Raw genomic sequence first — 14,844 nt, 5'->3', positions numbered from 1 at the left:
TACATTGGAGCACTGATTGTTTTCTGAAATCCTTAACAATTTTTTGCTATGTGTTATTTACCTCTAGCTTGGAAATTGTGAAAACATTTGCTAATATGGATCTGAATGTCATGATTTCTTATTTCAGAGAGACAACTTTAGGTGGATCTATGAACTCTGTGTCTGAACTGATTCACTACGTGGGGCAGCTGTCTATTACTGCAATGCGCTTGGAAAACAACAGTACTTTCTTACTGCACTTTATTTTGGATTTCTATGAGAAGGTAGTACACATCCCATTTTTTTCTATTTAGATTTTTGTGATGGTGGTCTGCATTACTGCTCTATTATTTAAATTTTATATATGACTCATAGTTGGGTTTTGACCTTATTAGCATAGTTAAAATAAGCTACTTATTTTGAAATTAATGATCATATTCTCACCTGAATAACTGACTTTCATTAAGTGGAGAAACAAGTGCTTTTTGTGAAGAGTTCAGGTACTGCTTTAATAGACATTCCCCAGAAGAATGCAGACCCTAGACAGAAGTCTGTCTCTTAGCATCACTTTTTGCTAATTCATTGTACATCCCAGACCCCTGGCAAAAACACAAAAATACCCTGTTGTTTCTTCAGCTCTCCACTTCCACCTTTCAACTGCCTTATTTCTCATAGTACCTATAATTCTGGTCTTCTTCAATTTTTTATAGTATTTGATGTAAAGAGAACTATTATCCTAGAAGTACCCACTAATCCAGTTTTCCTGGCTTCCTCCCTGTACTGATTGTTTTGTGTTAGATATTTATGTAGAAGTATGCTCCTTTGTTTTCTAGCTTGACAGCTAACTAATATGACAAATCAGTATTAATGGGACTTAGGTGAAAGAAGCTCTCCCTTCCTCTTTCTTCCCAATTCAAAGATCTCTTCCCAGAAAAAAATGGGATATTTTAGTAATGACCTTGTAGAAATAATCCTCTACGGCAAGTGTGATGTTTAGTGAGGTATATTTTTAAGTAGGCTTATGGCTCCCTACTTTATGAATTATATTCTATTATGAATTATATTATGAATCAGTGAGGCCCAAATCTAGTGTTCTATTATTGCTTATTCTCTATTGCTGCTTTGGGTGAACTTGGTTCAGGAGTTCTGGGGAATAATCTATATCCTGATGTTATCATTCTTTCCAAAAGGTGTGTGACATATATATAAATTACAACCTTCCATTAGTGGTGTTGTTTCCTCCGGGGATCTTCTATTCTGCTCTCCTCAGCCTAGATTCCAGTATCCTGAATCAGCTATGTTATATCATGCACAGGTACAAAGCATTTCTTGTGTTTTTAAATGAACACATCATACTTCTGTCTTTGTTTTTCAACTGTACAATAAATTATAATTTATAAATACACTATAATAAGCTTTATATAAGATGTAATAAAATATTAAATACAATAAAACTATTTCCATTTTCTGCCAGAATCTATGGAAATAGGAAACATGTCTTTCTTTTGGTAATGACCTTCCAAAAGGGTCTATTTTAACTGTGTTTTTGAGGTGTCACTGTGGGGGATATGGATTTTAAAAATTGATAGTTAATGGGAATAAAAGGCACAGCAAAGGGAATATAGTCAGTGATATTATAATAACATTGTATGGTAACAGATGATAGCTACAGTGAGTGGTGAGCATAGCATAGTGTATAGACTTCTCAAATCACTGTGTTGTACACTTGAAATTAATGTAACATTGTATATCAGCTAACACTCATTTTTAAAAATTAAATATTCATAGTTAAAGAATTTTTTGTGCAATGGTAGTGGTGCACTCAGCATTTTTCATTCTCATTGCTGTGTCTTAAAGAAAAATTAGTCATTTACTGACAACCGATTTGGGTCTATGTAGTTTCTCTGATAAAACAAACATTTTTTGGGAGATTGGGGAAACTATTTTATTGCCAATTATATGAAACTAAGTATTATTTCTAATCCCCTATAGTTCTTTCATTTATAGGCTTAAATTACACTTTTTAGTCCACAAGTGTTGTAGACCCTTTTGGCAAAACTTGTAGGAATATGCCAAGGTTAGAATTTTGTAAACTAATTAAGTAATAGTTCCTAGGCAAGAAAAAAAAATTATAAGTTTCTCCTTTATCCTTTCTACTGTACCTTTTTTTAACATTAAGAAAACATGTTTTAAATCAGTGACTGCTCTTTTTTAAAAAAAGATTTTATTTATTTATTTGAGAGAGAGAGAGACATAAAAAGAATGAATGGGGGGAGGGGGAGGGACAGAGGAAAAGGGAGAAGCTGACTTCCCCTTGAGTGGGGAGCCCTAGACAGTGCTCCATTCCAGGACCCTGAGATCATGACCTGAGCTGAAGTCAGTTGCTTAATTTACTCAGCTACCCAGGTGCCCCATCAGTTTCTGGTATTGAGTCTCTATTAATTTTTTTATAATGAAACATTAAAAGCATTTTCTTCATTGTTTTTTATTTTTTATTCATGCATAATTTACATGCAGTCAAGTGCATATCTTAAATATATAACTCAATGTTTGAGTCTCTATTAATTTTTATTCTTTGAGAAGAGTGTAGCACAGAAGAATAAAATCCTTAACTAGACAGCTGGGTATTTGTGTATGTGTACATCTGCATATATTTACATTTAAAATGTACACTTTTGTTATATGTTTACATTTCAAAAACATTTAAAGTTCAGAATTTCATTCTGTTCTCCCTATTAGGTATCGTAACAATTTGACAGCTGCCAAGAAAAATGAGTTGGTACAAAAGGTATGGATGATTAAAGCTCTGTATTAAATCACCAGTGTTTAAAAATTATGATCTGGGAATAAGAAGGAAAGGGATGCTAGGTGGTAATGAGAATATTCTTTTTCTTTCCCAATAGACAAAATCAGAGTTCAATTTCAGCAGCAAGACCTATCAAGAATTTAATCACTATTTGACAGCCATGGTTGGTTGCCTGTGGACATCCAAACCTTTCCAGAAAGGATTATATATTGACCCTGAAGTCTTAGAAAAAGCTGGAATAGCAGAGTATAAAAACAGTTTAAATGTAGTTCATCACCCTGCTCTACTGAGTTATGCTGTTTCCTTTCTGCTACAGGTAAGGATATTTGAAAGATTGTTAGATTTTATATAGGAATACTACAATAGCAGAAATATGAAGTGCCGTAAATTTAGTGTGTCTGAATTGTAAGACATGTTCAGTCATTCCTTTTTAAGTGTTAGCTTGATTTTGGGTATTGTGCTAGGTTCTGGAGATTTAAAGTTAATTTAAGTTTCTGCCCTCTCAAGAGCTTGGGCTTGTGGCAGAGTCAAACTTGTAAATGTTACTATAATACAGAGAGGTGAAATGAGGAAAGGTACAGTCGTGAGAAAGCTGGGGGAGTGATTATTAATTCAGTTCTACATGGGTAGAGATGGTACCAGGTAAGATAAGGCTGTGGAGAAGTAGAAGGTCTCAAAAATCCTTCTAGACAAGACAGAAAATGTAGGCTAGATAATATTATAATTAGAGTTGGAATCTTTACCAAAGACTGCTGACCTAATGGATATCAATATTCTGGAAGGGAGGGAATGTGGTCTTCTCAGGACTTTATCATCAGCCCAGTCATTTTCATTCCTTACTGTAGTGTTAGATCTTTGTTACTTCATTCCTTTATCAGTGACTTGAGGAATTCAGATGGTGTGCTTATCAAACATGTGGATGACAAAACAGGATGAGATTACAAATACACTGATAGAATCTAGATTCAGAATTCCCTTAACAGATCGGAACATTGAAAAAAAAAAAAGAGGAATCAAACAAAATGAAAAAGAAATGTACAGAATGGGGGAGATATTCATTGAATAATTGCTTAATATGTACATGCAATAAACCAGGCACTGTGGTGAGTAAGACACATCTGGGTGTTGTCCTCACAGAGCTTACAGTCTAGTTGGGGATGTAGTCATTAAATAGACATCATAGAATAAATACTGATGAGTAATAAAGGGACAATACAGAGGATGATGATAAAACATATAGGGATGCTCACCCAGTTCAGGCTTTAGAGAAATGATGCTAATCAGACCTTTGAATGATGAGCATGATCTTGTTAAGACAGGAGAAGTATTTGAAGAAAAGTGCAAAGATAGAGCAGGAGACAGTAGATTTTTTCTGTTACATGGCTAGGCGGTAAATATTTTTGGTTTTGTAACCATGTTGTCTCTGTCAGGACTACTCAGCCTGGCCAGTGTAGTGTGAAAGTAGCCATAGACAGTGGATAAACAAATGGACAGAGTTGAGTGCTAATGAAAGTTTATTTACAGAAACAGGTATTGGGTTGGATGTGAGCCATGGGCTATGGTTTGCTGGCCTCTATTTAGAGCTTGTCATGTTTGAGGAACTGAAGTAGTAACCATAGGGCTTGAGCAGGGGTTTTACCCTAGCTGAGCAGAAGCATCCAGGGTGCTTTTTCAAAGTATACCTCCTTGATTGCTTCCACCCTGAGAGTCTGATTCTGATTTAATAACTCTAGGGTGACATCCAGAATCTCCTTTTTAAAATAATTATTCTGATATACAACAAGGGTTGAAAAACCACTGGGCTAGCCTTTAGCATGATAGGAGATGAGGTCTTGAAATATAGTCAGGGACCAGATAGTGAAAAAAATATTATACAGGCCTTCAAAAATATATTGATTGATTTCAGTATTGGAATAAAAATTACATTTTTAAATACCTAAAGGGATTTCAGAGCTGTAGTTTAGTGATTTTCTGATATTCTTTTTTCACCTTCATAACTTGTCTGATTTATCATATATGAAAACTTGTTTCAAATTAATAGTATTTACTATTAATAATGGGACTAGTGGATGAAATTTGAAATAATTTTAGTTCTTTTTGCCTCTGGACTAAATCCTACTTATACTGCATAGTGCATGTACAATATTTTATATATATTTAGATATACTGGTTTCAGTTTCTTGGTTTTTTTTGAAGATTTTATTTATTTGACAAAGATCACAAGTGGGCAGAGAGGCAGGCAGAGAGGGGGAGGGGGAACCAGGCTTTGTGCTGAGCAGAGAGCCCGATGCAGGGCTCCTTTCCAGGACCCTGAGATCATGACCTGAGCCAAAGGCAGAGGCTTAACCCACTAAGCCACCCAGGTGCCCCTGGTTTCAGTTTCTTTTCATGTCTTAGAGGTTGCTTTTTAAAATTTAATTTCATTCCTAGAATCTGTAAAGCATTTACCTGATTCTAAATTCTAAACTATAGAAATCTCTCTTCCATCCTTTCTCCTTCTTTTCTCTTTATCTTTAGGTAGCCATTTTTATTGCTTCTTGTTTTTCCCATCAACTGTTTCCTTTCTTTAAACTTAGTAAGCATTATTTGGAGCACCTGGGTGGCTCAGTCAGTTAAGCATCTTCAGCTCGGGTCATGATCCCAGGGTCCTGGGATTGAGCCCTGCATCGGGCTCCCTGCTCTGTGGGGATCCTGCTTCTCCCTCTCCCTCTGCCTGCAGCTCCCCCGATTGTGCTCTCTCTCTTTTTCTGTGTCAAATAAATAAATAAAAATCTTTAAAAAATAAATAAACTTAGTAAGCATTGTTTTATAATCTGTGTTTGATAATTCTAGTACCAGAAGTTTTCATGTATTGCCTTCTTTTTCTGCTGCTGCTTCCTCATGTTGTGTGTCTGGTTATCTTTGGCCATGTGCTGGATACCTGGAATATTATTTGTAGAAAGGATCAGAAGATTAGAGTGAGATCTTCCTGAAGAGAGAACTTTAATTTGCTTCCTGCAGATACCCAGGAGTTCTGTTTGTTTGGGACTACCCTAATCCAAGTTCTCTGCCTAAGGTTCCTTGGATCATAGGTGATTAGACTGAGAGAAGGCTAATTTACTTCCCATGAACTCTTACTTTGAGGGTATAGCCTTTTGGGTTTGCGGTGTAAAGTAGGGGTTGGTTTATAAGAGTTCACAATTTTGGCAAACCCTGTGCTTTGACTTTAGGTACCTTAGCCCTTTGAAGCTGAGGAAGTGCAGCTCAATTTTGCAGCTGACGCCTCTGGATTGGCAAATTGGCAAAAGCCAAGAGTGACTTTGAGAATTAGGTTTAGCCATCTGGGTTCTCATCTTCTAGATATTTGCTTGCCTTACCATAGATTTTGGCTTTCCTTACCATAGAGTTAGGTCTTTTTTACTTTTTTTTTTTTTTACAAATGTCTTTTGTGTTGTGAATTTCAAACATACACAAGTAGAGAGAATAGTATAATAGACCCCATATACCCATCGCCCAGTTCAGTCTGTACTCCCACCCAGTTTTACCCTCACCCCACACAATTATTTTGAAGCAAAAACCAAATGTTATACAATCTTGCTGTAAATGCTTCATTATATACTTTTAAAAGATAGGGACACTTTTAAAAAATTTGTCTTTTTAAAACAGCTTTATTAAGATATGATATTAAGATATCATAAGATATGATTCAAATATAATTTATAATTCACACATTTAAAATATACAGCTCAGTGTCTTCTAAAGTGTATTCTCAGAGCTGTGCTTCATCATAATATATTTTATAATATTTTTATTATCCTAAAAAGAAACCCTAAAACCCTTAGCAGTCACCCCTGTCTCCTCATTCCCTGCCCCCATCCTGGCAAATACTAACCTATTTTTATATCTATATAGATTCACTTACTCTGAAAATTCATAAAAATGAACTCATACATGTTATTCTGTGACTGGCTTCTTTCACTTAGCATAGTGTTTTCAAGGTGCATCTGTGGCATAGCATGTATCTGTACTTCATTTGTTTTTATTGCCAATTAATACTTTTTAGTACAGATGTGCTTCATTTTGCTTATCCATCAGTTGATGGACTTCTGGGTTATTTCCACTTTTTGACTATTATGATTGATCTTCTATAAAGGTTTGTAAACAAGGTTTTGTGTGAACATGTTTTCCTTTCTCTTGGGTATATACTTAGGGGTGAAAATGCCAGATTTTATGGTACCTCTATGTTTAACTACTGGAGGAACTTCCAGACTGTTTTCCAAAGTAGCTGCACCATTTTACTTTCCTACCAACAGTGTGGAAGTGTTCCATTTTCTCCATATCCTCCCAACACTTGTTATTCTCTGTTTTTTTTTTATTCCAGCCATCCTAGAGGGTATGATGTAGTAAATTTATTGTGGTTTCAGTTTTCATTTCCCTGATAGCTGTTTATGTTCAGTATCTTTTTATGTGCTTATTGCCTGTTGCCTGTTATATATTTTCTTTGGGAAAATGTCTGTTCAGACCCTTTGCCCATTTTTTTTTTAATTTTTAATTTTTTATAAACATGTATTTTTATCCCCAGGGGTACAGGTCTGTGAATCAGCACTCACCAAAGCACATAATTAGGTTGTGTTATTGTTATTGACTTATTGAGAGTCATTTCTACATTCTAGTTTCAAGTTACTTCTCAGATACATGATTTACAAATGTTTTCTATTCTGTGGGTTGTCATTTCATTTTTTCATTGATCTCTTGAAGGACAGAAGTTCTTAATTTTGGTGAACTTTTAATTTATGAATTTTTCTCTTTTGTCTCTTGTGCTTTTTAAAAATGATTTCCTATGTCCCCATCCCCCCCAGCCCCTGGCAACCAACATTCTGCTCTTAGCTTCTATGAGTTTGATTATTTTAGTTTCAACATGTAAGTGCTATCATTAAGTATTTGTCCTTCTGTGTTTTGCTTATTTCATCTAGCATAATTTCCTTCAGATTTATCCATGTTCTCATAAATGGCAGGATTTCCTTCTTCTGAAAGGCTGCATAGTATTCCATTGTATTTATATACCACATTTTCTTGATCCATTCATCTGTTGATAGGTATTTAGGTTGCTTCCCTGTCTAGGCTATTGTGAAGACTGTTGTAGTGAAGATGTGAGTTTAGATAGGTCTTCAAGATCCTAATTTCAATTCCTTTGGGTGTATATCCAAGAGCGGAATTGCTGGAGCATATGGTAAGTCTATTTTTAATTTTTTGAGGAATCGCCATACTGTTTTCTATAGCAGGGCACCAATTTACATTCCCATTAATAGTGTACAAGGGTTGCCTCTTCTCTACATTCTTGCGAACACTTGTTATTGTTTGTTTTTTGATAAAATTAATCTTAACAGTTGTAAGGTGATATCTCATTGTGGTTTTGTTTTGCATTTCCGTGATGATTAGTGATATTGGCACCTTTTCATGTATCTGCTGGCCATTTATATGTCTTCTGGGGAGAAATGTCTCTTCAGTTCCCTTACCTGTTTCTTTCTTTTTTTTTTTTTTTTTATTTGACAGAGAGAAATCACAAGTAGATGGAGAGGCAGGCAGAGAGAGAGAGAGAGGGAAGCAGGCTCCCTGCTGAGCAGAGAGCCCGATGCGGGACTCGATCCCAGGACCCTGAGATCATGACCTGAGCCGAAGGCAGCTTAACCCACTGAGCCACCCAGGCGTCCCCCCTTACCTGTTTCTTAATTGGGTTTTTTTTTTTTTTTTTTTTTTTTTTGCCGTTGAGTTGTAGGATTTCAGATATTAACCCTTTGTTAAATATATGGGCTGCAAATTCTTTTCCATTCATTATGGCTGATTTTTCACTTTGTTGATTTTTTTTCTTTTCCTATATAGAAGCTTTTAGTTTGATGTTACCTCACTTGTCAGTTTCTGCTTTTGTTGTCTGTGCTTTTGGTATCCTATCCAAGAAATCATTGCCAAGGCCAATGTCCAGAAATCCTTTTCCTATATTTTCTTTTAGGAGTTTTACAATTTTAGGTCTTACATTTAAGTCTTTAATTTATTTTAATAAATTTATTTTATTTTTTATAAATAATAAATTTATATTTTATACATTTTTATATTTATAAATATTCATTTATTTATTAGTTATTAATTATTAATATTTATTTAAAATGTTAATTATTTTAATAAAATACTTTATATAGAAGTCTTTGATTTATTTCAGTTTAATTTTTGTGAGTGGTATAAGGTAGGGTCCAATTTCTTTCCTTCCATTGGATACCCAGTTTTTCCAGCACCATTTATTGAAAAGACTCTCCCAATTGTGATTCTTGGCACCCTTGTAATTTCTGAGCTCTATTCTGTTCCATTGGTTTGTGTCTGTTTTTATATAATACCATACTGTTTTGATTACTGCAGCTTTGTTATATATTTTGAAATCACGAAGTAGGATTTCTCTAGCTTTGTTCTTGTTCAGAGTTACTTTGACTAATCAGGGTCTTTTGTAGTTCCCTATGAATCTCATGATATTTTTTCTTTCTGTAAAGAATGGCATTGGGAGAGGCCCCTGGATAGCTCAGTTGGTTAAGCGTCTGCCTTTGGCTCAGGTCATGATCCCAAGGTCTGGGATTGAGCTTGCTTCTCCCTCTGCCTGCTGCTGCCTCCTGCTTGTGTGCATGCTCTCTCCCTCTCTGACAAATAAAATCTTAAAAAAGAATGCCATTGGGGTTTTGGTAGGGATTGCATTGAATCTGTACATTGCTTTGGCTAGTACGGATATTTTACTAATATTAATTCTCTGAATCCATGAGCATAGGCTGTCTTTACATTTTTTGCATATGTTTTAATTTATTTTACTGGTGTTTTATAGTTTCTCATTGTGTAAGTCATTCATCTTCTTTGGTTACATTTATTCCTAAATATTTCATTCTCTTTAAAACTACTGTAAATAGGATTTTAATTTCCTTTTTGAAGATTTTATTTATTAGAGATAGTGTGACCAGGGGGAGGAACCGAGGGGGACAGGGAGAGAGGGGGAAGGGATCCCAAGCAGAGTCTATACTGAGCATGGAGACTGATGTGGGGTTCTATCTCACGACCCTGAGATCATGACCTTAGCTGAAACCAAGAGTTGGAAGCTTAACTGCCTGAGCCACCCAGGCACCCTCTTAATTTCCTTTGTGGATAGCTGATTGTTAGTATATTACTTGTGCTTTTTATGTCATAGCTTAGAAATCACTGCCTAATCCAAAATCATGAATTTATTCCAAGGTTTTGTGTAAGAAAAAAGCTCTTTTTTTTTAGATTTTTAAAATCTATTTTGTGTTAATTTTTGTATAGGATGTGATACAAGTATCTAACTCCTTTTTTTTCATTTATTTATTTTTAGCATAACAGTATCATTATTTTTTCACCACACCCAGTGCTCCATGCAGTCCGTGCCCTCTATAATACCCACCATCTGGTACCCCGACCTCCCACCCCCCCGCCACTTCAAACCCCTCAGATTGTTTTTCAGAGTCCATAGTCTCTCATGATTTACCTCCCCTTCCAATTTACCCCAACCCCCTTCTCTCTAACTCCCCATGTCTTTTTTTTTTTAAAGATTTTATTTATTTATTTGACAGAGATCACAAATAGGCAGAGAGGCAGGCAGAGATAGAGAGAGAGAGAGGGAAGCAGGCTTCCTGCGGAGCAGGGAGCCCAATGCGGGGCTCGATCCCAGGACCCTGAGATCATGACCCGAGCCGAAGGCAGCAGCCCAAACCACTGAGCCACCCAGGCGCCCCTAACTCCCCATGTCTTAACTCCATTTTTTTTTGCATGTGACTCTTCCCAATGCCATTTGTTGAAAAGATTATTCTTTTCCTATTAAAATGTACTGGAACCCTCAAAACTCAATTGACCATAGATGTATGGGTTTATTTTTGGATTCTTGATTCTTTTCCATTGATCTGTGTCTGCCAGTACAAAATTGTCTTGATTGTGGCTTTTGAAATCAGCTTTGAAATCAGGAAATATGGGACCTCCAGCTTTGTTCTTTTCCAAGATTGTTTTGGTTATTCTTGTTCCCTTGAAATTCCATATGAATTTTAGAGTTAGCTTGCCAGTTTCCACAAAGAACCAGCTGGGATTCTGATAGGTAATCCCTAGGTCACTTTGAATAGTATTGCCATCTGAAAATGTTGTCTTCTGATCTGTGAACATAGAATGTCTTTCCAATTATTTGCGTCCCCTTTAGTTTTTGTTAACAATGTTTTATAGTTTTCATAGTATAAGTTTTATACTTCTTTTGTTAAATTTATTCCTAATTTTTTTATATTATTACAAATGGAATTGTTTTCTTTCTTTTTTTTTGAGTATAGTTGGCACAAAAAGTTATGTTAGTTGCAGATGTATAACATAGTGATTCAACAAGTATATGCATTAGGCTATGTTTACCACAAGTGGAGCTACTATCTGTCCCATTACATGGCTATTATACTGTCATTGACTATATTGCTTATGTTGGTCTTTTATTCACATGACTTACTTCTTTCATAACTGGAAGCCTATATCCCTCACATACCTTCACCTAATTTGCCCAACCTCCCACCCCTTCCCCTTTGGCAACTATCAGTTCTCTATATTTATAGCTCTGATTCTGCTTATTGTTTATTCATTTGTTGTATTTATTCTGTAGTTTTTTTTGGATACCACTTTTGAGTGAAATCATATGGTATTTGTCTTTCTCTGACTGACTTACTTTACTTAACATTTTACCCTCTAGAGCCACCCATGTTATTGCAAATGGCACAATCTCATTCTTCTTTTATGGCTGAGTAATACTGCAGCATGTGTGATATATGTGAGATATATATATATACACACATACTTATATACACATGCACACACACACACACACACACACACACACACACTATGTATCCCACATCTTTATCCATTCATCTGGATACACATTTGGATTGGTTCCATCTGTTGGCTATTGTAAATAATGCTGCAGTAAACATAGGGGTGTGTATATATCTTTTCAAATTAGTGTTTTCATTTTCTTTGTAAATAAATACAAAGTAGAGGAAATACTAGATAATGTGACAATTCTGTTTTTAATTTTTTGAGGAACTTACATACTGCTTTCCACAGTGGCTGTACGAACTTGTATTTCCACCAACAGTGTACAAAGGTTTCCTTTTTTCCACATCCTTGCCAACATTTCTTATCTCTTGACTTTTTGATTTTAGCCTTTCTGAGAGGTGTGAGGTGATACCCCATTGTGGTTTTGATTTGCATTTCCCTGATGATAAGGGATGCTGAACATCTTTTCATTTGTCTGTTTACCACCTGTATATCTTTGGAAAAATATTTATTCATGTCCTCTGCCCATTTTTGAATTGGATTATTTGTATTTTTTGGTGTCAAGTCAGTGTACATTTTGGATACTAACCACTTATCAGCTATATCATTTATAAATATCTTCTTCTGTTTAGTTAAGTTGCCTTTATGTTTTGTTGAAAGTTTCCTTTGCTGTGGAAAAGCTTTTTATTTTGATGTGGCCCAATAGTTTATTTTTAAATTTAATTTAATTTTTTAAAATTTTATTTATTTATTGGAGAGAGCACGAACCAGGGAGGTGGCAAGAGGGAGAAGCTGATTGCATTCTTAGCAGGAAGCCTGATGTGGGGCTGGATTCCAGGACCCTGAGATTATGACCTGAGCTGGAGGCAGACACTTAACCTACTGAGCCACCCAGGTGCCCCCAAATAGTTTATTTCTGGTTTTGATTCCCTTGCCTTAGGAGACATATCTAAAAAAAAAATTGCTATCGCTCATGTCAGAGAAAGTACTGCCTATGTTTTCTACTAGAGTTTTTATGGTTTAAAGTCTCACATTTAGGTCTTTAATTCATTTTGAGTTTATTTTTGTATACGGTGTAAGAAAGTGGTCCAATTTGATTCTTTTGCATGTAGCTGTCCAGTTTTCCCAGCACCATTTGTTGAAGAGAATGTCTTCCTCATTGTATAATCTTGCCTCCTTTGACATAGGTTAATTGGCCATGTAATTGTTGGTTTATTTCTGGACTCTTTATTCTGTTCCATTGATCTGTGTGTCTGTTTTTATGCCACTTCCATACATTTTGATTAATATAGCTTTGTAATATATCTTGGAATCTGGAATTATACTTCTAGCTTTATTCTTTTTCAAGATTGCTTTGGCTACTTTCTGTCTATTGTGGTTCCATATATATTTTAGGATCATTTGTTCTAGTTCCATTAAAAATTGCTGTTAGAGCTACTCCACGACCCATCAATCACACTACTATTTACCCTAAAGATACAAATGTAGTGATCCAAAGGGGCATGTGCACCTGAATGTTTATAGCAGCAATGTCCAAATAGCCAAACTATGGAAAGAACCTAGATGTCCATCAGCAGATGAATGGATAAAGAAGATGTGGTATACACACACACACACACACACACACACACACGAATGCTATGCAGCCATCAAAAGAAATGAAATCTTGCCATTTGCAATGATGTGGATGGAACTAGAGGGTATTATGCTGAGCAAAATAAGTCAATCAGTGAAAGACAATTATCATATGATCTCACTGATATGAAGAATTTGAGGGGCAGTGGGGAGGGGGGCTTTGGGTAGGTAGGGAGGGAAAAAAATGAAACAAGATGGGATCAGGAGGGAGACAAATTATAAGAGATTCTTAATCTCACAAAACAAACTGAGGGTTGCTGAGGGGAGAGGGCTAGGGAGAGGGTGGTTGGGTTATGGACATTGGGGAGGGTATGTGCTATGGTGAGTGCTGTGAAGTGTGTAAACCTGGTGATTCACAGACCTGTACCCCTGGGGCTAATAATACATTATATGTTAATAAAATATAAATTAATTAAAATAAAACACACATACAAATCAATAAAACCTTTTTTTAAAAAAAAATTTATCCTCAGGGCAGAGGGGTAAACGATATAAATTTCATCATCCTATTTCTTTACTTTTTTATTTTTATTTTTATTTTTATTTTTTTAAAGATTTTATTTATTTATTTGACAGAGAGAGATTACAAGTAGGCAGAGAGAGAGAGAGAGAGAGAGGGAAGCAGGCTCCCTGCCGAGCAGAGAGCCCGATGCGGGACTCGATCCCAGGACCCTGAGATCATGACCTGAGCCCAAGGCAGCGGCTTAACCCACTGAGCCACCCAGGCGCCCTTTCTTTACTTTTTTAATTCCCCAGAGCAGATGCTGTCTAATTTTACTTTTTCCTACTCCCTTATCATCTTATTGTCATGTCAATGCCTCTTAGCTCTTCTACTTGTGACCCTCATGCTTTTGTATCCAGACTTCCAAAATAGTTTTTCTCTCTGCTTCTTCCTTGTTTAATTTTACTCTTCTGAAGGCAGTAAGAAGATCATGCCATTCCTTGGTTCAGAATCCTCAATGGCTTTTCATTACCTTGAGAACAAATGCAGAAATATGAAACTCAATCCTATCAGAACTAGTACTCTTCCATTTTACATTTTACTAAATGCCAGAAAGTTGAAGTGCCTGCTCATTTAGCATCATACTCCTTAACAGTCTTTTCTTATACTTCATTTTGATTTCCACCTTATTCTTACTCCCTTAAAGTACATGTTTTAGTCATTATTTGCGAAAGCACTTGAGTGTGAGGGCAGGAACCCTTTCTCTCCCCTTGAATAGTGCCTGACACTGAATGTGTATTGAATGAATTAATGACTAAGCACATACTCCACATCATTTCTCATACTTTCTTGCTTCTGTGCCTTTGTTGACTACTCCCTTCTTGTCTTTATGCCTCTAATCCCATCCTTCAAAACTCAAATTTCAGGAGCTCCCAAAACTTTTTCTTTCCACTCCGAATTGAACCTTACTTCCTCTTATAAGCATCTCATCTACCTCTATGATTGTACTGAGCCATGTGTTTTCAGACTTTATCACATATGCTTTGTATATTCTGTGTGTATACCACAAAAACTAAAAAAAATGCCTTGCACATTGTAAATAACAGTAGCTGTGTTAAAGTGATATATTAACTGGATGATTATGGGGAATATTCAGTGC

General features: G+C 35.8%; 1 protein-coding gene across 1 annotated transcript in view; it reads left to right on the top strand.

The window, feature by feature from the left end:
* CENPI (centromere protein I) overlaps positions 1-14,844 on the top strand; it is an 80,229-nt gene that overhangs the window by 47,255 nt on the left and 18,130 nt on the right. The window contains exons 16-19 of the mRNA XM_082718495.1: positions 128-263; positions 1,170-1,294; positions 2,719-2,767; positions 2,883-3,101. Of these exons, the coding sequence (XP_082574621.1) occupies positions 128-263; positions 1,170-1,294; positions 2,719-2,767; positions 2,883-3,101 (529 nt within the window). The remainder of the gene's footprint in view (positions 1-127; positions 264-1,169; positions 1,295-2,718; positions 2,768-2,882; positions 3,102-14,844) is intronic.

This window comes from Mustela nivalis, assembly GCF_964662115.1.
Source record: "Mustela nivalis genome assembly, chromosome: X".
In the NCBI taxonomy this organism is placed as follows: domain Eukaryota; kingdom Metazoa; phylum Chordata; class Mammalia; order Carnivora; family Mustelidae; genus Mustela; species Mustela nivalis.
This window is presented reverse-complemented; position numbering and strand designations above follow the sequence as displayed.